Here is a 26,428-nt window from a genome sequence, read left to right as displayed (position 1 = left end):
CAAGTGTACCAATAGATTACTTTATAACACAAGATTCAAGACCCCTTTACAAGCCCTCTTAAACATGTGCACTGACTAAAGCTCAGTCTTATTTGCAACATAGAGAACAAGCTGCAGGGGGAGGGAGGGTATCAAACATCTATACAATCACATCAAGCTCCTGCCTAGTATAAACACAGGCTCATTAGTCAGAAAAAAACTGATGGAAGGAGAAATTTGTCTCTTCCAAGTTCCCTTTTGGATTTTTGTCATTTTTGGTCATATGAGTGTTGATCAAAATAATCCTACAACTGTTTTACTCCAAGTGTATAAATTAGAGCCTAACAGAAATCTTTTTTTTAAATTGCGACTGCTGTGAGTACATGCGCAATAGTCACACTGTAGGTTGTGCAGTGCATGTCATGTAAACTAAACTGCATCATGCTGACACTTCTGTTATTTCATGCGACTCAACTCTAGTTTTTTTGTACCTGCAAAAAAAGGAACATCTGTCTGATATCATCATCAGTATTTGGAGAACTAAGCACTGTGCATGTATCACCAACAAATTCCACATACTCTGTGTCTGCAGTGATGCTTGCATGCTTGCACTGTCTGTTGGTCTTGCTCTGACCGACAGACGGTGCACAATCTCACCCTCTGTATCTGATTCTGGAGCATAGCCAAGCACAGACATGAGATCACAGAAGAGCTATGAGTTCATGCAGGAATTACAGGATCACAAAAAACAAGCAAAAACAACTGAGCAGCATGTAACCAACAGATTACTTTGCCTTTCTGAGGTTCATTTGATTTTACCTTCAGTGTTATTTATTTATTTATTTTTACCATAGATGAGTACTGAGGTAAATTAAAAGGTTTGCTTTCTTGATGGTTTTTTTCCAAAAAGGATGTGTGGTGTCTTATCCATGATGTCCTCTGTGTGAGTGTGACTTGTTTCTATATGTCAGCCCTGTGATTGACTGGCGATCAGTCCAGGTTGAACTCTGCCTCTCACTCAAAGACAACTGGGGTTGGATACAGCCACCTTGTGACCCATTCTAGGGTATAAGTAGTAAAGATACTGGATGGGCATTGTATGAAAAATGTGATTAAGTTCTGCAAAGCCATTATTCTCCTGCAAAGATGTAACTAGTGATTTTAATCCGTCAGATCCCTAGTAAAATATAATATCGTGTTCTTAGTTAAAAAAAGAATAATTAAAGTTACACTTAAAGGGATACTTCAACATTTTGGCAAATTCGTCCATTGCCATAATTCCTATAGTCTTAGTAATAGGTTCGTTACCTTCAGCTGTTGGTGCAAGCTGTTTTTAGATCAGCCGCTGCAGAGTTCGGACCTGCTGTGCCAACTCAATGTAAGCAGACGGTATTCCGGCTTTCCCCTCATCAAACTCATCAAATACACAATTAAGGCAGTTGCCTTAAATCAACAGCTTTGGTAATTACCAAAATCATTTTTTTATGTTTCTGCAATGGTTAATACATCAATATGTAGAAGCTCTTTAGCCAAAATGATATTGTCAAAACTAAAATATAATCATTATTGTTATACATGAATTTTCAAATTTACTGATTTACAAAAAAACTCAAAAAAAAAGTAAAGCACATTTTTATTTCTCGATTAATATGTCAAATTATAGTTATTTACTTGCATTCCTGAACAGAAAAAATGAGTTTCAGTGGTTGAATGTTATGCTTGATTCATTTCTAACTTCTCAGAGAAGCCCAGTGATCCGGCTCAAATTTGGGTATACAAAGGTGAGTCCAGTTTGGAATTCCTCATTCCTGTTCAAAATGGTAAAACGTGGGGAGCTCACTGAAAATGAAAGAGTCCGCATTAAAGTACTTAATGATCCTGGATGGTCTCTGAGACAAACATGACAGGTGGTCTAACAAATTTGTTAAGCACTGTATGTATTATTAATATCCTTTATATATGGGTGTACTGTGATCTGGTGACAAAATGCATCAAAAGAAGATCAGGGTAAAAAAACATGAAGCTGGGACTTCCACCCGCTTTGTTGATGCACTTCAGCCTCTTACAGAAAAAGCAAAGATAATTTTACATTAACTTGGCCACACCAATAACACTGTTCAGCCCTCATATCAAACAAATGTAAGGAGACTTCTGAATGTGACTGAAGTGCTGCAACAATATGTTAAAATGTGATGCAAAAACTTAGCCTGTTTATCTCTTAACAGGCTAAGTTAGTTTTTAGCATAGCTATAATCAGTAAGTTTTGTCACCAGCCCCTAATGCCAAAAAGACACACATTGAGACAAACAATGCACAAAGGAATCTAAAAATCTGAGCCTTCAGCCACTAGAGTCCATTTCTTATTACTAAACCAGTTGGGGCCTCTGGCCAATTAAAACTCTCCATTTGAGAACATTCCAAAACGCTGTCATCCATGAACACATACCCAAAAGCCCCTGGAGAGATTCCACAACATTGCATAGCCTCTTGCTCTGCCCGTTTCCCTCTCCTGTCCTGGCCCTGCATCACTGGCTTTGTCCCCAAACACAAAAGCTCCCTGCCTATACTACTTCCAAGGTCAGAGCTTTGTCAGGGTTTCAGCTCACTCCTGCACTTCTTTGAGTACATTCAACAACTCAGAAACCACATTCCAATGACTGAGGCTGATCTTAAGTTGACCAATGAACTCTGTATAGGAAACCTCTTGCTGTAAGAAGAACAAGACTAGGTTAAAACCTAGTATATGGCTGACCACATCTATCTGGGGTGTCTGTTGAAATGCCTGACTGAATTGTGTGTTCTGGCAGAGTGACTTTTTGTTAGGGTGTATAACTGTGCTGGCCCTAATGTCTGTCGGTTTGAGAATTGAAGGATCCTAATTCCTGCTCTTTTCAGAGATCCGGATCTTATAATTCAGTTCAGCAAGAGGAACTGGCTCTTTCGGCTCCTAAATGACTCTTCATTCAGTATCACTTTGGCTTTGAAATGAGAAAAATGAAGCATTTTTGTGACCCATGATTGATATAACTGCATGTTATCTTTTTTTTTTTTTTTTTGGCAGAAACGGATGGACTAAATCTTCTCTGCCAAGACAAGCTTTTGGTGTGGCTCTCTGCTCTGGTTTTAAAAAGAAAAGTGGTCCAGGCGTTCTTAGAGAGACATCAAAGCTAACCGCTAACACGCTAGCAGGCCTTGGATAAACTGGACAAGGCCATCATAATGATTGGAAATCCATACTAAAGCAGACCGGGAGTGGAGTCAAAACATCTTTTCTGTCATGGAAAGCTTTCAGTGTTGCTCTCTGTGTGTGTTTTCATGAAGAGACGTCCATCTCAGATCAAACTGCTGCTGCAGCTGAGTCCAAGCTAATCACTCCACTAGCAGGTCTTGTATACAACCACTCACAACTTCCCCTTTAACTATGACATACTCATGCCAAAGCAGGTCGGCAGAAGAGTGACAGTATAGTTTTCTGTCCTGGAAAGCTTTTCGTGTTGCTCTCTGTGCTTGCTTTAATAAAGGAACGCTGCCCATTTCTGACAACAGTGCCACTCTGGCTAATTTTAAGCTAATCGCTCCACTAGCAGGCCTTGTATACAACCATCACACAAGAAACCCTTTCCCCGTTAACTATCATCCGATGATAGTTAAGGGTGACGATCCGCAACATTTAAGTGTGATATACAGTGCATAACAAATTTATTAGACCACCACCCAAAGTAAGGTTTATGCCACAGCTGCCCTAAATTAACAGCTTTGGTAATTACCAAAATCATTTTTTATGTTTCTGCAATGGTTAATACACCAATATGTAGAAGCTCTTTAACCCGAATGATATTTTTAATGCTAAAATATCATTATTATTGTTATCCATGAATTTTTAAATATAGTGATTTACAAAAAAACTGAAAAAAACAGTAAAGCATAGTATTATTTCTTGATTAATATGTCAAATTATAGTTATTTACTTGCATTCCTGAACAGAAAAATGAGTTTTAGTGGTTGAATGTTATGCTTGATTCATTTCTGACTTCTCAGAGAAGCCCAGTGATCCAGCTAAGATTTGGGTATAAAAAGGTGAATTCAGTTTGGAATTCCTCATTCCTGTTCAAGATGGTAAAACGTGGAGAGCTCACTGAAAATGAAAGAGTCAGCATTAAAGCACTTCATGATGCTGGATAGTCTCTGAGACAAAAATGACAGGTGGTCTAATAAATTTGTTAAGCACTGTATATATTTAAAAAAAAAAATCAGGAATCAGAATCAGAAAGGGGCAAATACTTTTTCACGACACTGTATACTTGCAGTTTACTATGTGGCTGCCTCAGGCCACACATCTCCTGGGTTGGTCTGACACATCCCTGTACATGTCCTCAAAAAGTAAAGCAGCGTGGGCACAAAATGCAATATACACATGTGGTAGAGGCAGTGTTGAAGTTGAGGTTGAGGAAGTGTAAATGTATCGCAGCAGCAGTCATCAATGGCAGAAAGGATAAAAGACACTGATAAACTTGGTCCCTACTTTTACATCTTTATGACATGCTTCTGTCACTGCACAGAAAAAAAAACTATAAATGCTCATACAAGAAAGCTCATCACTCAGCTGGACACAAATACCAACACAAGGAAAAGCAGCAAGTGTATCATTGACCTGTGAATCTCTGGACCTCAAGTATCTTTGACTCAGTGCCTCTACACTCTTCTTCCAGACTCTGGGACCTTGATTTCCAAATGAAATCAAAATTTACTTTCAACCGAAAACAGAATTTTGGACTGCTGAGTAACAGTCCACTTCTTTTTCTCCTTAGGCCAGGTGAGACGCTTCTGACATTGTCTCTGGTTCAACAGTGGCATAACAAGAGAAATCTGACAGTTGTAGCCAAATTCCTTGGTATGTCTGTAAGTGGTGGCTCTTAAAGCATCGACTCCAGCCACAGTCCACTCCTTGTTAAGTTCCCCCAAATTCTTGCATTGGTTTTGCTTGACAATCCTCTCAAAGTTGCAGTTATCCGTGTTGCTTGTAAATCATTTTTGTATCTCTTTACCTCATTTTTCCTTACATTCAACTTTCCATAAATGTGCTTGGATACAACACTCTGTTAACAGCCAGCTTTTTAGCAGTGACCTTCTGTATCTTACCCTCTTTGTGCAGGGTGTCAATGATCATCATGATCGACATCTATCAAGTCTGCAGTCTTCCCCATGATTGTGTAGCCTACTGACCCAGACTGAGAGACCATTTAATGGCCCAGGAAACCTTTGCAGGTGTTTTGTTAGTATGCTGATTAGAGTGATACACCTTTAGTTTCAATATTGAACTTTTTCACATTTTTCTAATCTTATGAGATACTGAATTTTGTGTTTTCATTAACCATAAGCTATAATCATTACAATTAAAATAAATAAAGACTTGAAATACTTCACTCTGTGTGTAATGAATCAAATGAGTTTCACTTTTTTTAATTGAACTAGTGAAATAAAACAACTTTTCACAATATTTCTAATTATTTTTAGATGCACCTGTGTTGCCTTTCATCGTGAAATGAAGGCAGAAATATTCTATATTGTTTTTAAAAGTAAGAAAAGAACACATCAGAGGATAGATATTGGGTGGTAATGGAACGATTACAATGCCTTGAGGGTGATCCATAGAAGCACAGTAATATGCATAATTTTAAGTAGTTAAAACTCCATACAAGTCTGAAATCCTGAAAAGCTGGAATAGAATTTCAGCATGTAAAGGCTAGTCTCTATATGCACCTTTCTGGCACCAAGTTATAATGGGCAAGTTGTGCAGTAATGCAACCAGATATGATTCAGTACTTCTGGTTATTTGTTGTGATTTTCACTGTATTACTGCTGCTTAATGTGCCTGCTTTAGACCGAAGTTCAGGCTATCTAGACAGAGGATGAAAACAGTGCCATCCCAGTGCATCTCGAGTCAAAAGCAAAAAAGCAGACTGTTGTATTGGGCTAAGTATAGAATCTACCTGTTGAAGTTTTATGCCCTTTGCTTCTCAACAGAGCTTCATGCAAACAGTGTTTTGCACAGTGTGCACAAACAGGATACATAATGGGAGTAAAAAACATTTCCGTCAGCAGAGGCAGATCCAACCCAGCACTTTAAATTGTTGCAGTTGATGCAAATCTGCACTTTAGTTGTTTTACCATGTTCATATAACATGTTTCTTCACCCTTTCACACAAGGTTCCCTTATTTTGATAATGGAACTGTGATTTAAACCTTTTAAAGTCAAAAGTTTGTTTTAGTGCAGCACCAGTGTCAATGAGTACTAAACCTCGGTCTTAATTTTTAAATGTACAAGAATAATCCTTTATTTCCATGCATTTTTCACACATGCTGCTCAAGTACGTTCAGTCTGCAGTCCTCTCTCCCCTTGTTCAATCTGTAGCAGGCAGGTATGAGTTTACTAATGTCACTGCTCTGTTTCCATCAATAAATGATCAATCAATAAATACATTTGCATTTTCTGCCATTCTTACCCATTTCTAAACAAAACAAAAGTAAATTCACTGATATCATCCCACATATGAACATCAGATACTTGCATACAGCTACAGCCTAAGAAATTCTGCAAATCTCAAACAGTGCAAAAACACCCAGCACCTCTAATAGTGGCCATTGAACAATCTTAGAAAACAACAAAATTAAACACAGTACGAGTTGTGGTCAGGAAGAAGTTGGAAATAAGCAAAGAGCAGATTAGAAACAGGATGATAGAATTGAAAGATCAATCCAAACATTCGTGCAGCTTTGGTCTCTTAACTATGAGAAACTGGATGCTGGACTTAAGTAAACAAGGCTGCAATAATATTTTAAATTTGAGTGAGAAATGATCAAATTGGACAATGTTTCACAGACTCTAGAATTTGCTTTACTCCCACCTGGAAAACACAACTAGTAGTGTTTTTCCCTTAAGCCACTTGGACTGAAGAAAAAAAAACTAACCATTCAGCTTAAACACAAATGCCTGTTTTAACTGTCGAAAGCATAAAGGACAAACTAAAAAGTCTTTACACTGAGCATCACCAATGGCAGACTGCAGTCCAAGTCCAGACCCCAGGCTTATATTAATGAGTGCTTCTAATGTAAATAGCACCGTTTTTTAATATTTCTAGATTAGTCCTGTCTAAACCACACCTCTTGAATTAAAGGTAGCTGTTTCAGCTGCCAGGTGGGTAATAGATCAACGAATTCAGCCTACAGTTTACTCCAAACCTTTACTCAGACCAGGCTCTGTGAGTGAAGGCGAAGGGTGCATGAGTGCAGAAGGAGTCAGCAGCTGACAGGAAAAGTCAGGGAAAAGCAGAAATAGTGTGCCTTTGAGTAAAGATAACTGAAAACAGAGCTTTAAACCAGGAATAGGCAGACTTGTTTAAATATTTTGACACCAGTAGCTTCAGACCCCAGTGTCTGGCTTGTTTGTATTCTGTCTCAATCATTTAGTGCAGTTATATGAGACATAAAGAACACAACTTTTAAGAAATGTTGTTAAATCATGTTTGATCTGAAAGACCCTTAAAATTGTTTTCTCTGCAATAGTGGTTTCTATCAGAGGAAGTTGGCAGCATTGATTTACATGAACTAGCCAGTTATTTCAATGCTTCATCAGCTTTCTCTTAGGTTTTAGCCCCTTCTGATGTGCCTCAGGGTGGCTGAGTTAAATCTAGTGCTTGTAATTCAGATTCCAGATCTGAGTTCATGAGTGAGAGAGAGAGAGTGAGGAAATGTGAGGTAGTGAAAGACAGAGCAAGCCTGTTATGTTTGAGATTTGTAGAGACAGGCAGAGGTTTATCTAACAAACAGTAAGGACAAGTTACAGCACAGCGTGATTATCAAAAGGGACGAGACAAGGAGGAGAAAAAAGGAAGCACAAAAGACTTTCCTTGCTTGTCCCTCTTCTTTAGCCCCATCTTTCCACTGACTCATGGCATACAAATGAAAACAGACTTTGAAGGAGAAGATGAAATACACTCTACATAAGGTCATGTGCTTTACTGGGGGACCATACGAACACTGCAGGGTTTTTCTCCTGGCTTAAACTCAACCTAAGGTGCAGGGCCATCTATAGCCATCCTGGCCCCCACAGTGAGTTTATGATGCACCCAACCAGCTTTATAAACCAGGATGCCGATCCTATACCTGTTTCAGGTATCTGATGATAACTATCCAATACAATACTAGTGTTGAATTAATGACCTACAAAGCTCATTGTGAGGATGAGACTGGGAGCCATTTCTATGCAGCATCACCCTTCTCTAACTTTGTAAAACAATTCTGAATAGATAAATACACATCCAGTGAAACTGTTTTTAAACTCTGATCCACTGTGTACCATTTTGATACCATCACCCACCCTCTGCCCCGTATGTGCAAAACAGCCAAAACTGTGGCTCCTTTGTTGTCCATGGCTTCTAACAAAGTCTCTGAAAAAGTCATGCACTTTAGCAGACTTTCAATGTATCTCCTTGATGGCAGCTGGAATAGTGTAGCTGGTTTGTGATCAGTGGAAGTTTTAAGTCTGTTGCTCTGCTGTAGCTGCAGCTATCTGTAGTGAAACTCATTGCTTACATCTACTAACACTTTAAGAAAGAATTTATGCACTGAAAAACTGTGCCAAAGTGTTTTGTCCCTTTAAACACATTACTAGAAATTTCATCTGTCTTTGCAATCTGACAAGTTAAATGTTTAACTGTTTGGTTAAGTTTCACTTTTGTTTGGAATCATAGTCAATACCAGCCAACCCTCAAAGCATGAGCTGGGAATAAGTTGCTTGTAGTTGGAAGTTGTTGGTATAAGAAGTGCAAATAACATCTAAACTGGTTAGCCTTTGTTGTAACTTTGATCTGTGCATTACACAAGCCTACTAGAGAAGTGAGGATTGTGACACTGATCCGTTTTTAGCTAGTCTTGGTCTCTGTCTTTCTCTTAAAAAAGGGAAGCCAACTAAAATGTTAAGTTGTGGGTTCAGTCGACAAAATCAACACTGCTTTTAGAAGACAATTCACACAATTATTTACACTGTTGTCAGTAAAAGCCAGCAAAACCCTCTCAAGGACAGGGAGCTTCCTGACAATGTTCATAAAAGACACCCAAAAGCAGCTCAAGCCCACCAGATGTTAAGGCAGGACATGGCCCAGTGAAGCCCCCCAGGCAGAATGAGGTCAGGTACATGATCAGGTTTCTTGGAGTTCAAAGCTACAAAAGAGCAACAAAATTATGGTGTGCCTGTTGCACCTTATGCAACTGGACACCAACATCGGTGGAAGGGAGAAAAGCACTAATTTTAAAGGGACTCAAAAGTCTTTTCAGTATGATAGCTTAATGAGAACTTGCCAAAGATGGATTGACTTATAAGTAAATCTGCCTAATTCTGCCCGTATGCCAATACTGGGGGCAGAACACTTCTTTTGGCAAAACCCACACGGAATCAAAACAATGTGACACAAGCTGGTGCGTCAGCTAAATGTGCTCGTTGCTGTAATGCTAATGCTGCATGGTTTTACTGTGTTAGAGGGACACAGCAGCTAAAGTTTGTATCCAGTGTGGGAGCAATACGGCTCTACCAAGGATGACCAGGGAAATAAACAGGACGATGGAGCCCCCGTCTGCAGAACCTGCTGTAAAAAGTTACCCCGACAGGCTCAAACTTGTTCCAGTATCTCTGTGATCACGTGATCACCATCCACAACAATACTTTGAAGTAAAGGTAATACACACTCATTGAATGGCATTTTTCTAAATGGTATGTTTACACGTCAAGCTGGGGAATACTACAGAAACGTGTCAATTACAATTACTTTTACAGTTACAATTCAGTATTTTACTACAAAATAATAAAACAACAAAAATGCTGCATGTTCACTAAGGAAGACCATCATGTTGTATTAATACTGAATTAATGAAACTGTAAAATAAAAGCTCTGCCTGATATTTTTACACTTAAAGTAATCAAAAGCAACAATAATAATGGATTATAGAAAAATAGGCATGACATTTTAATGTCAACAAAACTTCAGTTATGCCCCACATAAGGGGCATTTAAATCACTGTAAAGAGTTTTTGGCAGTGACTTAATGTCCTAGGTCAGTTCCTGCAGGCTGTCAATCTTGTTTTTAATAAGTGAAATAAATAGCCTCTATTTAATACCAGTGATGTTGACCATGTTTCATTTTAATTCTTTTTACTACAGTAGCTGTAATACTTATTTTTCGAAAGCAGCTATACTGCTTAAGTTCAAGATAGAAATCCTCCAACTCAAAAGGAGAGACAGATCTTCTACTACTAATTGCCATTATTTTACACTGGATTATTTGCACTAGATTCTGTTACTTCCATTTAAAAAGGAAGCAATAAAGAAAGGTAAAAATTGTAAAGAATGTTCATGTGATTCTAATCATAAAATTTCATAAAGGAATGTTAAATAATCGTGATAATTGTGAACCAGAGCTTATTTCTTAGACTATAATCATGACACCAAAAATTTTTAATCATTGCATCCCTAGTTTTAAACTTTTTTTTGAAACATCAGAGACCACAGACATAAAGACAATTTCAAATTATTTTTCATCTCAAAAATCCTCTGAGCACACACACTAGATGACTAAGGCCGGCCACACACAACAGGATTTTAAGCCCGATTCAGGTCAAGATTTGCCTTCCCCGACGATTGTGGGGGTGTATCCCGAGAGGAGCCTCGTTGCAAAGACTATTTGTCTGAATAATCCTCATGTGTGTGGTGTCAACATGATTGTTTTACTGCTCCAAATCGTGTCATAGTCTCCAAATTCCTGAATCATAAATATCAAACACATTTGATATTTACAATTCTAGGTCATAGTGCCGCTGGCGGAGCACCCACAACAACCAATGAGAGCGAGCAGATGGGGTAGCGTCACAGCTGGATCATATGTACTTTTACCTCTCACAACCATAAACACAACTGTACCTTAATTTCAGCCATGATTTCATCCCGAGTCTTTCCCATGTTTTATGATTTTTGCTGCACCTGTAACGCATGCCAGGGCAGCCTGTTGTGGAGAAACAGCAAGACGGTGTCAACAGACATCCGTGTTTTGTTTTTATTTCTGAAGTCACGTGATCACGCGAGGTTGTAGGCAGGTGTAGTCTCCAGTGATCTGACAGTCTTGCTGAGTCGTCTAGTGTGTGCATTCAGAGTATTAAAGATCAAAAATCTTTGGATATTGTCCTTAAAGAGGGGCTATTATACTTTTCCGATTTTTAAAACATAAAATGTTGGGTGTGCATACTTCACGTATGCAAATTTTCAAACCGCAAGATAAACGTATGTGGCAGTTATCTTGGAATTAGAGTGTAAACTGATGAAAACGGTTCTTTGGGAATCTTTCCCGAGATCTTCCCAGGACGAGATTTCGATGGAGCAAACTGATGAGGTCTTCGCAATAGGGTCTCCTGACTGGTTCATCCATGCTGCCGGCAAAGCGGTACAGACCGCTCCCACAAGGCCTTTTAGCCATTTAGTATCACAGTAGTTAAACACTTACCAAATAGATACATCCTGCTCTATCCTTCGCTGCTGCTGGTTTTCTTCCCCCTCTCTCTCCAAACTATCAGGGTCAGACTCTGGGTCTAACGCGTATGGACGTATATCAAAATTCGCCATATTTTACTCAGTCGGACTGGTTCATTCAGTGTTTACAATTACTAGCATAGCAATATAGCTACATTGGAGGGGGCGGGCACAAAACACTGAGTCCTGCTGCCAGCCAGCCTCCAGAAAATCAGCCAATCAGGAAAGCAGGTCCGTGGAGGGGGGTGTTAAAGAGACAGCAGCGAGAACGAAGCATTTCAGATGGAGGTTAAAATAAGGGGTTTTCAGGACGCCAGTGTGAGAAACATGAGGAGTTTTTTGAGCTGTAAACCATGTACAGCTACTACGTGGGTATCAGAGAGATGGTGTAAAGCTTTGAAAAAAGGCATAATACCCCCACTTTAAGTCTGTGGTCTCTCACGGTTTTAAAATGGTTTCAGATCAAAAAATCGTCTAGTGTGTGGCCGGCCTAAGCCCGGCTTTCTTACCACTGGAGACCACACACCAGGGGATGTCAACAACTTCACAGTGAAGATTCTCCAAACACAGGATTTCCCAGACTTTTGCACTTTTGTAACTGAATGTGACTTCAGAATAAAAACAATCATGGATGATGATCAGTACCATGGACAGGCTTTCCTAGCATATGCTACAGCTGCAGCAAAAATCATAAAACAAGGAAAAAATATGGAGGACACCCTAGCTGCAATGAAGGTAAAGTTGTTTTTATTGGTCATTGTGGGTATTCCTTCAGAGGCCTTACGACCTAGAATCAATTCAATGTCTGGGAGGCTACCACGTGAATTGATGCAGTAAAATAATCATATTGACACCACACACAAGGATTATTCTGACAAATAATTGTTACAATAAAAAATAATAATATGCCCCCATGATCGCCAGGGGAGGCAAATCTGACCTTAAATAAGGCTTAAAATCGCTTAGTGTAAGACGCTGTTGCAAGTCTGTTGGTCCTGCTTACAACTCCATCAAACAGCTGATATTTACAATATATTGGTTGCAAATACCTGCTGATACTATAATCAACTTTTAGACTAATATCTGTAGATACTGAAATCATGCTGATAATATAATGCAGCTCTAGTTTTTATCACCTGCATTTATCATGGCATGTGTGTTAAATCAGAAGGCATGTAAAAGCAGCCAAAGATCTGCAGTTTGCTTTTGTTTGATAGAAAAAAGGATTTATGAAAAGCAAAGAAGAAAAAACAGTGGTTTGATATCAAACATTAGAACTTGCGTGAAAAGAAGTCCAAGACTGAGCAGCGCATATAAATATAAGGAAACTAAATTTTACCAACTGCAGTTTAGAAAAGTTGGCTAAGTAAAGTGACTCCCTCAACAATGGAAGAATTGATGTAGGCCTTGGGAGAAATTAGCAGGGATTACAACTCATCTTGGCCTACACCCAGAACTGGGGTTTCACCCCAAACACCTAGGCAAGTCCCTGGCTTGACTCCCTTACAGCTCTCTGTAGTCATAAGTTCCCCTTGTGAGTTGCACAAACCCTGAGGATGATCTGGACGATCATCACAGACACAAAGTTAATTGGAAAGCAATTAACCTTACTTGAGCAGCTACATGCTTAAATTACTCCAGTGGTTCATAAAGGCCTTGCTGTGTCTGTGATGGGTTTCAAGCTACACCCCTGCAGTTGGGGTCAGAGCCTGTGGCTCTCGGCCACACTCCTCACAGCTGGCCGAGTGACACTAACACCAGGGTGATCAACACAAAGGAGACACACAGAGGCTCAAATATCTTAAGAACAAAAAAAAAACTACAGCCAAGCTCTTACTATAATAAAAAGGAGTTCACCTGCCAAAAAAGCTTAACCATGGAGAGCAGTTGAGGAAATAGATGGGAATATATATCAGAGAAAACGCTAGTAGTTCCTCCAAACCATTTTGATTTTTGAATAATGAGGATACTTGTCTTTTTGGCATATACAGGTACAGCTCAAAAATTAGAATATCATGAAAAAGTTCAATATTTTTTGTCACTCATTTCAGAAAGTGAAACCCTCAGGTTATATTATACAGACTCATTACACATGGACTGAAATATTTCAAGCCTTTACTTCTTGATGATTATGGCTCACAGATAATGCAAACCCAAAATTCAGTGTCTCAGAAAATTAGAATATTGTGAAAATGTTCAATATTGGAAAGGCATGGTGTCACACCCCGATTAACTCAAAACACCTGCAAAGGTTTCCTGAGCCTTTAAATGGTCTCTCGGTCTGGGTCAGTAGGCTACACAATCATGGTGGAGACTGCAGACTTGACAGATGTCCAGAAGACAGTCATTGGCACCCTCCACAAGGAGGGTAAGCCACAAAAGGTCATAGCTAAAGAAGCTGGTTGTTCACAGAGTGCTGTATCCAAGCAAATTCATAGAAAGTTGAGTGGAAGGAAAAAGTGTGGTAGGAAAAGGTGCACCAGCATAAGGGATAACCATAGCCCCCTTAGGTGCACCGGTACAAGCTAAATAAATGTGGCCCATGAAGCAGCATCAAATTAAACATCATGTTGTAAAATTAATAAACCTGTGCAGAGTGAGAAGAATAGTGTTCAATGAGTACATGCATGTGCACAAAATTTTTCACAGAGATAGCTCATTAAGTTTTGATATTTGTTACTTTATTCAAAAGCTGATCGACTTTTCCTCATTCATCTCATCATGCCTGACAGTCCCACAGGTGTGGACTGCATGTGACATCAATCAGAAGTATTATAGCATCCTGTTGTACACTGCAGTGGTAAACTTGGTAAAACAACGCTGTAAAGTGCTCTGTTCATCCCTAAAACTGGAGATATAATCTATACATTCAATCTATTTGTTTTCTGTCACACACTGCTGAAGACAGAGCAGACACACACACACAGCATTAAATAAATGAGATCTGTACACATTACATGACAACACTGTCAAAGTTCAAATGTGGAAAAAAGGACCACGATATGATTTAAAATAAATTCTGTAGATTCCAGCAATTGTTTGTAATGAAATATTTGTAATGATGATCTTGGTAGTGGATGAGAAAGAGTTATTAGTGAAACAATCAGGGCTTGGTATTACCACTGATTGCCTGAATTGATTCTATTCTGTATGACAAGGTCCTGATTTGTTTCAATTTGTCTTGATTTGATATCGAGTCATATAGGGATGTTTTACTTACAAAACCTATTTTGCTTCAACATTAAGAGAGTCTCAGAGAACAAAAGTTGGAAATAACACGTTCCAACCAGGCACATTATTGAAAATGATTAGGGTTTTAATTAAAAAATGACCCCACATCAGTACCGACGTGACTATTTTACCTCCATTTGGCACATCTTGCATATGGCCTTTCTTTTGTCAAGCTTGCCTCTGTCTTTATGGTTTTTAGATACAAAATGCAATTGTGTATAATCTTGTCTCATTTTGTTTGGTCTCATCTTTTCTTGTGTGCTGAGTGCCAGATGGCTTGGGACAAAAAAATCCAATATATATATTTTTTAAGTTTTACGTTACATTAGGGGTGTCAGGATTATTTGCATTAATTGAGATTATACAAGATAAATATTCAACAAGTAGTGCAGTATTTTTTTAACTGCAATAAATGCCCTAAGTGATTGTTCCTTTCAGCATACTTTTGTTAAGCTGTGTCAGCGTCTCCCTGCAGCTACAGTGATGTAAAATAAGTCTAACACTGCTCCTTAATGTCTCAATTCACTTTAAAAAAATCTATAAACAGCTCAGTGGACAAGTCAAAAATCCTCTTCACCTTGTGTTTTTAGGCATATCCTCTTACCGTTCCCTTATAGCTCTTTCAATCCATTACATTTTCCTTTTTCTGTGGTTAAGTTCGTGTAAAAATTGTGGCTCTACCTATAATAGTAGGTGTGTATCCAAACAGGAAGTCTGTTATAGTGCAAAACAGTAGAGATATCCACAATGACATAAAATCAGTTTTGAATGCATGATAGTGGAATCCTAATATGGAATATAGGGCTGCATAGACTAGTCTATACTGGTGTGTGATGACTCCTTTTGCTTGAAGTCGACTAGTCACTCATAACAAGATTAGGCATTTACAATGCCCTATGTGCAGCTCTTTATATTGATTTATTTTAAGTTTTTGACACTGTAGACAGTTTACAGATAAATGTGCTTCATCACATTGGCATGTCAAACCAAGCAGCATCTTGGTTTGCCAACTATTTGATTTGCAATGTGTTCAGATGGCTGGATCCACCTCTTCTTTTCTGGAGGTCCTAAAGGTGTGCCTTAAGATTCAGTCTTAGGACCTATGTTATTCTCTATTTATGTCAAAAATCTGTGTGAAAACTTTTCAAATGCTTCTTTTATTGTAAGCAGGTGACACCATAATTTTTTTGTCGTCAATAAATTTAGCAGACCTTTGAGTTTTTAATCTGCTTTAATTGATTTTCAGTCTTGTCTGCAGAAACTTAACTTGTTCTTAAATGCTGATAAAACCAAACTCATGGTCAAAATAAGTTCAAATACAAGATACCAGGGAACATCCAATCATTTTTAACTACACAAGGCTGACCTCCTGAACCAGTCTCAATACCATAAATATCTGTGTGTCTTAGTGATCTGAGCAATACTTTGGGCCTTTTAGAGGTGGCCTTGACTCTAGATGGGTTAAATAAAGGCCAAAGTAACATAAAATGAAAAAAATGGACCCAAGAAGATGGCAGGTAAGACATATAATGTGCCACTCTAGACAGTGCATCAGGTTTTTTTTTTTTTTGTAAATTCAACATTATATACTATATAAACCTTTTGTTTGCATTTCTACCAAAAAATGTTTGTAAGCTGCCTGTTGTTAGGAGTATATGGGTTATGATTTGCAATAAATATATATTGTTGTTTATTTTAAACTATTCCCTTCTCCTGTAGATTCATTCATGATTTCATCGACGACTAGTCGGAGTCGACGTTTATCACATGAAACTCAACTTTAAAATTCTCCAGTCATGCAACCTCTAATATAAACAATGTGTTTAATCATGATTAACAACAGAAATTATGAAACTAATTGCAATTAAAATTTGTTAACTGTTGACAACCATATCTAACATATAAAAACACTTCATCCATAAATTACTGCATGAAAATGGACAATTTAAGTAGTTGTGCATTCTTGTACATTTTGTTGAAGAAAGATTTAATTAATTAACAATCAGCATTTTGTTATGAAAATAAATTGTATAAATCCATTAAAGGAAATGAACCTTTTCTGCTATCCAATTTTTTTTGTTTGTTTGTTTTAAGGAAAAACTGCAATCAGCCGAAATCAGAATCAGCCACAATCTGTGTTGGCAGGTCAAAACTGGGTAAAATCAGAAACCAGAATCAGTCAACAAAATTCCACTCAGTGCATCCCTACCACAGATCTACCTCAATGTGCTCAGCTGCTTTCAAACCTCGTACTGTGTCAGACATGTATGCTTGCGAGAGCTGGCTGTATGGACATGCCTGCATGACTGAGCAATGATGAGTCACAGTGCATGCTTGCAGTTACCTCCCTGGACCCCTCCCCCCCCCCCCAAAAAAAAAGACACACATAGTTGTTCTCTAGTTCCAGCCTGACTATTTCTCAAAGATATCTGCTCTATTGGATACAAAACTCTTTCCTGTCAGTCAAATCCCCTCTTTTTTCTCCTGTGACTCAGTAATTCCCTCTAGCGTGCTTTGTTGCCATGTGTTCCCAGCTCTAGGGTTCCTTGTTGCAGTCTTGCTGGTCTGGTATGGAATGTTGTGCGGAGTGGGGGGCTGGCCAGCTTAAAGAGGGGTCCTGTATTGTTCCCACACACAGTATCCACCCCCCACTGATCTGCAGCGCACTTAGCAATTTTTAAGGAGGCAAGCAAATAAAAGAATGCAGAAAGATGGATTACAGATGATCAGCAACTAAACAGTTGTTGACATTCTTTAAATTTCAGCCTAAATAAACAGACAAACTGATATCTTTTTCTATAAAGACATTGCATAGCAGAATAGGACTCCAACAGAGCCAATGATCTCAAAGTCACCACACTGCGATTGCAGGAAGCTGATTACAGTGGCAGTGCACGTGTAGCAGTCCTCCTTCCCTCCCTCCTTCCCTCATCTGGCTCCATCTGGCCTCTGCAAGCCACAGCCAGACTCCCTCTGGGTCTGTAAGACCTCAGCCTCATGATACCTAAACTTAATTTTCCTGAAGGTTCACCAAGCAGGGAGTGGATGTCATATATTGAAGGCTGACAGCAACAGGAACAGTCCCATTATCTCAGCCTAAGGATACTTCCAGAGAGAAGAGCCACAACCTAACACCTTCTAACACCGGGGAAAATAAATAAATATATCTCACAAGTTTCCACAATCTCTCCTCTTCTTAATGCATATTAAAAGTAGTATATATTCTATAAAATTTCTGCTTCTTCAACTGATTTTTCCCTTTCTTGGAGTTTATTTTTAAAACAGTTGAACAAATCCACACCACAGATAGTTGCTTAACCAAAAATCATCCGTAAAAGACCCCCCAAGTTCTGGAATCAGGTTCTTTACACTGATGAAACATAGATACACTTGTGAAGGAAAGATGGGTATTGTGTGGCAAAGGTAAGGAGCAACTCATGATCCAAAGCATACCACATCATCTGTCAAACATAGCAGAAGCAGTGCTGGGCATGTGTTGCTGGCAATGAAACAGTTTCACTCGTGTTTATTGATGATGAAGTGTATAGGGCTATTCTCTCCCTGCTTACACTGAGCCAAATACTGCAGAACTGATAGGACACCTTTAGTTATAAAAAGATCAAACTGAAGGTGGAAAGATACAGAGACAGGCAGCAACCAAAGGCTGCTGCAGTAAAGGTCTGGCAACACATCTCCAAGGAGGAAACTCAGTTTGATAATGTCACTGGGTTCTAGACTTCAGCCAGTCATTGACAATAAAGGAATATCCATCAAAGTATTACAAACTACATTACATTACATTAGCAGTTATATTAGTTTTTCCAGATACATTTGAGCTCCTGATAATGGAGGTACTCTGAATACAATGGCAGTAATTCCTTAAAGTTGGAGGTTGTGTTTTCATTAGAGCTGGAAGTCCACACTTCAGTCACATTTTGGTTATTTTATTTCAAACCCCCTGTGGCAGTGAAGAGAAGTAAAATTATAGTATTTCATTTTCCATCAGCAGTTTGTAATGGCCATGAGTCTGTTCTAGAGGTGGGCGGTAAACCGGTATTAATACCGTCACCAGTAAAATTTTTGCCATGAATGGATTTCTGCAACACCGTCATCACTGGTTTAAATGCCTACGTTGTACTGTTGTACCAAGTACGTTGTACTTGGTGTGGCCCTTTCCCGAAAATGTAGAGGTGAATGTGTAGAATTTTCTTTACCAAAATAAAACGAAGAATGGAAATTCCCTCACCATGTGTTACACCTCAGTGATTCTTTAAGGCTGGGGTGGCACATTGTTTCAGATAAAGCAGAAAGGTCTGTTTGAGTTTTATGGGAATGACCTGGAAAGGTAAGTAAGACACTTTAGTGCCAGTTTATTCGTTAATTATTAAAGGTTTCTAAATTACCAGGACAGAGTTCCTCTGCCACTCAAATGTTCTTGAGTCTTTGAGCTATAAAAGCTCTTTCCCACCATAAGTGCCCCAGTTCCCTGCTCTTATCTTATCTACTGATTGTCATTGCAATAACACAACCTGTTATCTTCCAAACCATAATGATGCAGGGCATGCAGCCTGGTTTAAAGGAAAGGAGCTCTCATGGTGTGAGACTGCGGATCGTCTCAAGCTCACCCAGAGGCCAATGAGCTGAGGTCATGCAAGCTTTGGGTTTCAGCAATAATGCACTGAACTGATGATGAGCAGGGGATGCTCCTTGAGCTAAAAGGGAGGGGGGGGCACCCCCATTTCTTTGATCTTTTCTATTGTCTCATACCTGAAGCATGACATCAAGCCAACCAAAGTACACTAAAACAGATTTATCTTGAGTGTGTTGCAAAAAGGGAAGCACTGCATTTGTCCACCCTTGCAGAAGCCTCTGATAAGGCTTATACTGATCTGCCTCTGTTTATTGCCTAGGTTTGAAATACTTGTCCATGACGATACTGCAATAGTACACAGCAGGCATCACTCGACATGTATCATGTTGCCCCTTGCAACTATTAAGAAAAATATTCACTCCCTACTGTTAGCAGAAGGATTTACAATGTAAATCCAACTCTGATATGAAAATTAGATGACTGAAATTATTTAGCTGCTGTCATTAATAAGATTGTTTATTTTCCAGTTAAAGTGTGGTTATCAACCACAGGCCCGAAACAAATCATCCTCAAGCAGACATGGAAGAGGATATGAGATCCTGAAATGCTTCCACGTGAGCAGTAAAAGATTGATACCATGGGATCAACATGGAATCTGCCCACTGAGCCTGTTCTTCCCCTGCATGAATTTATGCCGTCTATGTGAAACAAACAGGGTTTGTATTAAAACATCTTTACTGAATCTCACGTTTGGCTTCAGATGAGTCTTTCTGTGATGTGAATGGTAACAAACAATCTTACCACCATGTGGCTGATGACAATATCAAGTCAAGAGATATAAGGCAGGTTCAGAACCCTGTGTCTCTAATATAGGACACACATTTCACCTGTCTTTAACTATGATACCTAGATCAAAAAAGGGTTAAACTAAAAAAACCTCCCTCTCAGACATAACAAAGGCACTGAATCATTTGTGAAATAAGTCCTTCTTGAACACAAGGGTCATAATTAGGCTATTTTTATATTTTCTGATCAAAAACACTTGTACGGTGAAATATATTCAGTTAATAACTGGTCCAACACTTTTGAAACATCCTATTCGTTTTGACTATTGCATTGTTAAAAAAGACATTATGTTGTATGAGTCTGGCCCATTTCAAATTGCAGAAAGAGTTCTGACACACATGACTGAACTGTAAGACATAACTGGAGCAAGTCCTTCCCAGCAATATCAAGTATTTAAGAGTTCAGGGCTTTTCTATCTGACTGTCTACTCTAATGCCAGTAGACCTGGCTGCTTTCTATGAACCAACCCAGTCTCTTAAAAAAAAAGAGAGCTGTTCATTGAGGAGAACCCTGCTCAATGTTTGCAAAAATACCAGGAATCACTAAGAGATGCATGGTATCATAGGCATTATAACGGTACTGGCACATATGATCTAATCTTCTGTAGTCCCCCAGAAGCAAAAAGCATGTTTTGCCTACATCTATACAGCCTCATCTGCCATTTGTCATCTTAAACTGAGCCCCAGTGCCCCAAAAAGTTCATTTGCAAAACGTATATCCAAATTTCTTTTCAAAGCATGTTTGCCACAAAACAAGAGAGAAATGCTGTTAAAATGACACTGATAGCCTCTTAGCTTGTGGCTAATTTGTCCCCATTCATTTGTACTGCATGTGAATTCAGTGCACACTGCATGCAGGAGCGCCTAGCCATTGGCTAATAAGCTAATGGTGCCTTCAACTGCTTTTCTCTCCTATTTTGTCATAAACATGCATCCAAATACACTGTTTAGTTAGTGAACCTTGCAGGGTGATAGTTAGATTGAAATGACTCCACAAATGTTAATAACCCACATTAAGCCTGAGAGCCGTATGTGTATACAGGGCAGGCAACTGAGTTCTGATTGTAGAGCTGTATGAGACCTACCGTTATCGCAATGTTAAATACATGTATTCATGTGCAGTCAATTTAGCCTCAGATTATCCACCATGGATGTTAATGTAAAATGTTAACAGGGTCTAGCTAAGTATCATGAATACATAAACAGAAACCAAAGGACTAAAAGGTATGTCAGAACAGATGTTCTATCTTTATGACAGCAAAAGTCCATCCAAATCAAAATCAAGTGACTATAGCTTTGACAGAAATAGACATTCTAGAGTTCATAAGAGCAACAAGAACATTACAAAGGAATATCAGTTAAATAAAAACAGGACACTGACAAACTGACCACCCATGTCAGACCAAGAACTACCTTGAACACACAGCCAAAATTTAACTTTCTGGCTATCTAACTTAAGACTTGCAGTCTCATGATGAGAAAAAAAGCAAAGCTAATGATTCAGTCTACTAAGATAAAGTTGCATTTGGAAATCACATGAAAATTTAGCACACAGACATACAACATGCCAATGAACATCTTAGGAAGAACCTACTTCTGTAATATACCAGAACAGTACCATGACAAAAAATAAATAAATAAATGAAAACTGGATACTAAAGCTGAGTGGATTTAGGGGTCTTAATATATGTGTTCATATTTATTCTAACCACCATAAAAACTAAATTGAAGGGGGGGGGGGGGTTAAAGTATGCAAGGCACAGTGGAATTTCAAATCCCAACCCCCTCCTCCTTTCCCACAAGCCTCCACTGTAAATCCTCCTTTGTATGTTTCCATTGCTTGTGTTTAACTAATCATTAGCTTAATTGATTTGCCTGCTCACCTCTGTTCTTATTTGCTACAAAACAGGCTTCATTAGTACAATGCAACTGTTCCAGCAATGGTGTAAAGGCAACATGTGCTAACATAGCATGTGTCACATCAAGCAAATCAGACTGTTCCAGAAAGTTAAAAAAAAAAAAAAAAAAAGACATCCTTTAGACTTACTCGCAATGACAGCAGTGTACTAAACCACTGTGGGCTGCCTGCAGTTCACAGCCATAGGAGTCTATGTGAAGGAAGCCTGGATATAAACACAGGCCTGGCCTCTTTCAGTCGGGGAACCAGTGTGTGTTTATTATACCTCTTTATTGTTATGAATTACCTACAACAATTTCCTATGAGGACTTTATTTACCTCGAGCAGTTATGGAGTATTGCCAGTAACACGTTGGAATTAAAAAATCAACCCAACGTTTTATTGCTACTTTCCTCCAACTAAATGTAGGCCCACTGTAACTTTTAACACATGAATTAGCCTCGAGGTAGTATGATGATGATCCTGTCCTCCTATAGCTGAACTTTGTCAGAGGCACATATTCTTCATTTGGTAATTACCTGTTTCACTGTGAGTTGAAGGCCTTTTATACATTTTTTTTTTTCATGCTAAAAGCTTTAACATTTAGTCTAATTAAGTTTGAGGAGAGTGTTACCTTCTAAATACCATAAGGGAAAACTTTCAGAAATGACTTTTGACACAGATGGCTGGCTATCTTTGCTGTATTACAGAGCCAAACATTCGGATAACTAACGTAGAAGTTCCCGTCCAACTGACCATGCCACAGCCCTGTGCTGTGTTTAGGTTGCTAACTTCATACATTTCTTATACTAGGCTATTAGCTTCGGTCCACCGAGAGACCTTTTTCAGGACCCTTGTGTCGTCCCCGGCCTTCGCTTGTGATACCAGAGGCTTATTGTGTTTAAGGTAAAACAAATGAAGAGAAGAGAGGGGAAACAAACGTGATTTAAAGTCAACATTTAAAAACTCACCATTGACTCCTTTGTTTGGAACATCGTTAACGTTAAAGCCTTTGGAGCTGTAAGCGACACGAACATCGTTGCAGTTTTTCAACTTTTGCTCCGCAGTCCCCGACACAGACAAAACAACCAGAGTGCAAGCTAAATACAGCACCAATAGCGTCTTCATTTTGAGTCAGTTAAAGTAAAAAAATAAAAATAAAAAAATTAATCAGCACGAAGTAAAAAAAGAGAGACGAGACTCGCTCAGGTGTTTATGAGTCAATAATTAGGACAAAGTTTCAGTGACTCCCACGCCGAGTTTCCTCATGGAGACGCGCTGATTTCTTCAGCTCAACAGAAACTTCATTCACAGCGGCTCAGAGTCCACATCAGAGTCTAGTCCAAGGAAAAAAAAATGCAGCGAAAATGGTCATGGAAAAAAAACAACTCTTTAACGTCGAGCATATACTCTGGTTTAATAAATTCAACCTAAATATTAGGGTCCCGATTAAGTCGAACACGATGAGAAGGATCATAAAGCAGTTTAAAAACCGAAGAAAAACTTTTTCCTACCCCGAGCAAGAATCTCAGAACCACACAAAGTCACTGCTTCACCTCTTCGACGAACATGTAACTTAAACCAAAGAGTAAGCCAGAAGTATGAGGTAAGGGGTTGCCGAATACGCGTTTTCTTCTTTCTTTCTAGTCTTGCTTTCTCTCCAAACTTAGGTTAGCCGTGTTTTCTCAACGACAGGACATTAAACTGTAAGCTAGTTGTATTGGGATCCAGATGCGACCAGAAAACCCTAGTGGACACCTAGGAGTGATTGCAAGTTCCGGGGACAAAGACGGGGAAAACAAGAACACCAGGAGTGGAGCATGGAGCAGGGACTTCAAAACAACTCTCGTTTTCCTTCTCTCTCTTTCCAAGCAATGCCTACAGCCACTCCTGGAACCCTGGTTGAAAATCAGGACTGGAATTACGGGTGGAGCTGCACTGTGGCATAACTAGGACTCATTACCAGTTTATATGACACCAGGAAAAGACAGGCTTTTTTTTTCACCAAACTACAAAACTACTGAGCTTCAGGGGTCTTTTTCTTTTGTGTACTGTTATTATAGAAATAACAGACGAGATTCAAAAAACAGGCTTCTTTCTGGTTGCTAATAAAAATAAAGTGATGCTTTAGGTCTCTGTCTTTGCAGTTGGACCACTCCAAAACCTCCTTAACACCATAAACTGTTAATCCTTTTTTGTAAACCACATCAGTGACGTATTTTCATGGTACATATTGGGAAATGCTAAACTAATGACAACATTTTTAAGCCATGGTGTTATTTATATCACTTTATGATTTTATTAAACTTGATAATTACTTTTAAAAGAGGGCATATATAGACACAATTTCTCTAAATGTATTTCTGTCGAGCCTGCAGAGTTTGTGTCAAACCCTTGGATTAAGCATGCCTACTGTAACAGTAACCATGGAGTCAAAATTACAGGCCTGTTCCTTACACAAACACAGGTTTGGCTGTGAGTTGTTAGCAACAAGGCAGTTTGTGTCTATGCAGCTGCTGCTCATGTAGCCAGAGTTGAAAAATGAAGCTGCAACCCTGTGTGCTACATGGGGCCAATGCAAAAGTGCAAAAATAAATAAATAAATAAATAAATAAATAAAATGCAGTTCCCTGAGTGTCCTCTTGAGGCTGGCTTAGAACACCATAAGTCACATAAACACCGTGTTAATATGACAGTTAAAATACTGACATATCGTTCTGCACAGAATAAGGATGTCTTTACACACTTTATGGGGAGTGAATTTTTTAATTAACTTGTCCATTTGGGTTTATGTAAGTATATTTAGTTTGAGACAGAATGCCACAGATTGGTCCAATATTTCTAGAGCCTTTGTGTAAAAACAGTAAACTATTTAGGTTGTTGAGATATTCAGCTAACAACCACGAAAAAATGTGTGAAGTTTAATGAACTGAACTGAAAAGTCGAAATGTTACTGTTTTTGACATGTGAACAATGCTGGCATCTTGATGTTGTAGTGTGCAAAAGAAATGATGTTAAACACAAGAAACCTTTCAAACCATTTCATGTGTGTTTTGCATGTGACATTTTGCACAGTTATAACTGTGGGATAAATCTAGATGATTTGATCAAACTACACCAATGTTGTACAAAAATTCCTTTATTGAAGTAGTCAAAATAAGACTTTTTAACACACACCCCCCACCTCCTTCACATTTAAACATGACTGGACATGTGGGGCACTTCTGTGTGTGTGCCCTGTATGTGCACACGTCCATTAGTTTGGGGGGTAGCACTCAGCAGAATGACATTCCTTCTTTTGTATTCACATTCTTCAGGCGGCTCCATTCATTCCGTGTGACTGCGGCTGCTGCAGGGGAAGCCAGGGGTTGCCGAGGAGCAGGAGGAGGATGCTGGAGTTGTGTGCCTGGGAGAGCGTGGGCCTGGTGCTCCACTCAATGGGCAAACAAAAGGTAAGAAAATGGTCCAGTGCCATGGTAATTAGACATGAATGAGCATTGAACGATGTGACATGTCTTAGGCTTCTCTTTCTGGCAGAGGAATTTCAACATTCAGCTTGGTTAAAAATTGGACTGGAATGGGGAGACCATACTCAAGTGCTTGAATTATATTGCTATTTTAATTCTAATGCACAGTTTGATGACTTCTCAAAGATACCCTAGCCCAAACATTTTGGAGTTACAATGAGATAGTGCTGAAATACATATTCATAAGGGGGTCAATCACTCAGGCAGAAAATGCAACAATTCCTGATAGTCAGCTCTTCTCTCTCTTCCTGCTGACTAACATCAAATTGACCTTTCATTTTAATAATGCAAGCTGTTTCAACATTGCCCCAATATTACCCTAAGAAAACATGTGAACTCTGCATTTCAATGGGCCTGTTTGCCCTTTCTCCAGCCATGCATTAGCATTCAGAGTATAACCACCCCCCCATCCTTGGTGTGTTGCTGCTCTCTCTGCAGCCAGCGTTTGCTAGTTTCCTAATCAGCCCCTCTTTCCATTTTAAAAGATGTAATTTAGTTCAGGAGAGAAAGGCACAGCTGGATAACAATGGCATTTTTTCTGGATCTGGGGAGCTGAAGGTGCGTGGGTGTGAAAAGTTACAGCAAAGTGCTGGGACACAGAAATGGGATTTAGAAGTGTGTTTTCACTGACAGAGGTGTTATGTATAGGCCTGTGAGTAATTGACCTTGTTAAGAAAGCAGGCTGACTTTAGAAATAGAGACTAAACACAAGGGAACTGAAGAACATTTTGTTGTATACTTGTGGATGAGCATCTGTTACTTGGTAAAGGTGTGTAATAGTCACAG

The 26,428-nt window shown here is 39.0% G+C and overlaps 1 protein-coding gene across 2 annotated transcripts in view; it reads right to left on the bottom strand.

Moving 5' to 3' along the window:
* Positions 1 to 23,865, bottom strand: part of gpc4 (glypican 4) — a 46,005-nt gene extending 22,140 nt beyond the window's left edge. The window contains exons 1-2 of one of the 2 annotated variants that reach the window (XM_041797533.1): positions 23,630 to 23,865; positions 23,087 to 23,452 (exon numbers count right to left, since the gene is read on the bottom strand). In XM_041797533.1, coding sequence (XP_041653467.1) covers positions 23,087 to 23,243 — 157 coding nt within the window. In that variant the 5' untranslated portion in view covers positions 23,244 to 23,452; positions 23,630 to 23,865. Of the gene's footprint in view, positions 1 to 23,086 lie in introns of both variants that reach the window. The other variant, XM_041797532.1, reaches the window with a different exon arrangement.
* Between the last annotated feature and the right edge of the window lie 2,563 nt (positions 23,866 to 26,428).

Source organism: Cheilinus undulatus, linkage group 10, assembly GCF_018320785.1.
Source record: "Cheilinus undulatus linkage group 10, ASM1832078v1, whole genome shotgun sequence".
Classification (NCBI taxonomy): domain Eukaryota; kingdom Metazoa; phylum Chordata; class Actinopteri; order Labriformes; family Labridae; genus Cheilinus; species Cheilinus undulatus.
The sequence above is the reverse complement of the archived record's forward strand: the minus strand, read 5'-3'. Positions and strand labels throughout refer to the sequence as shown.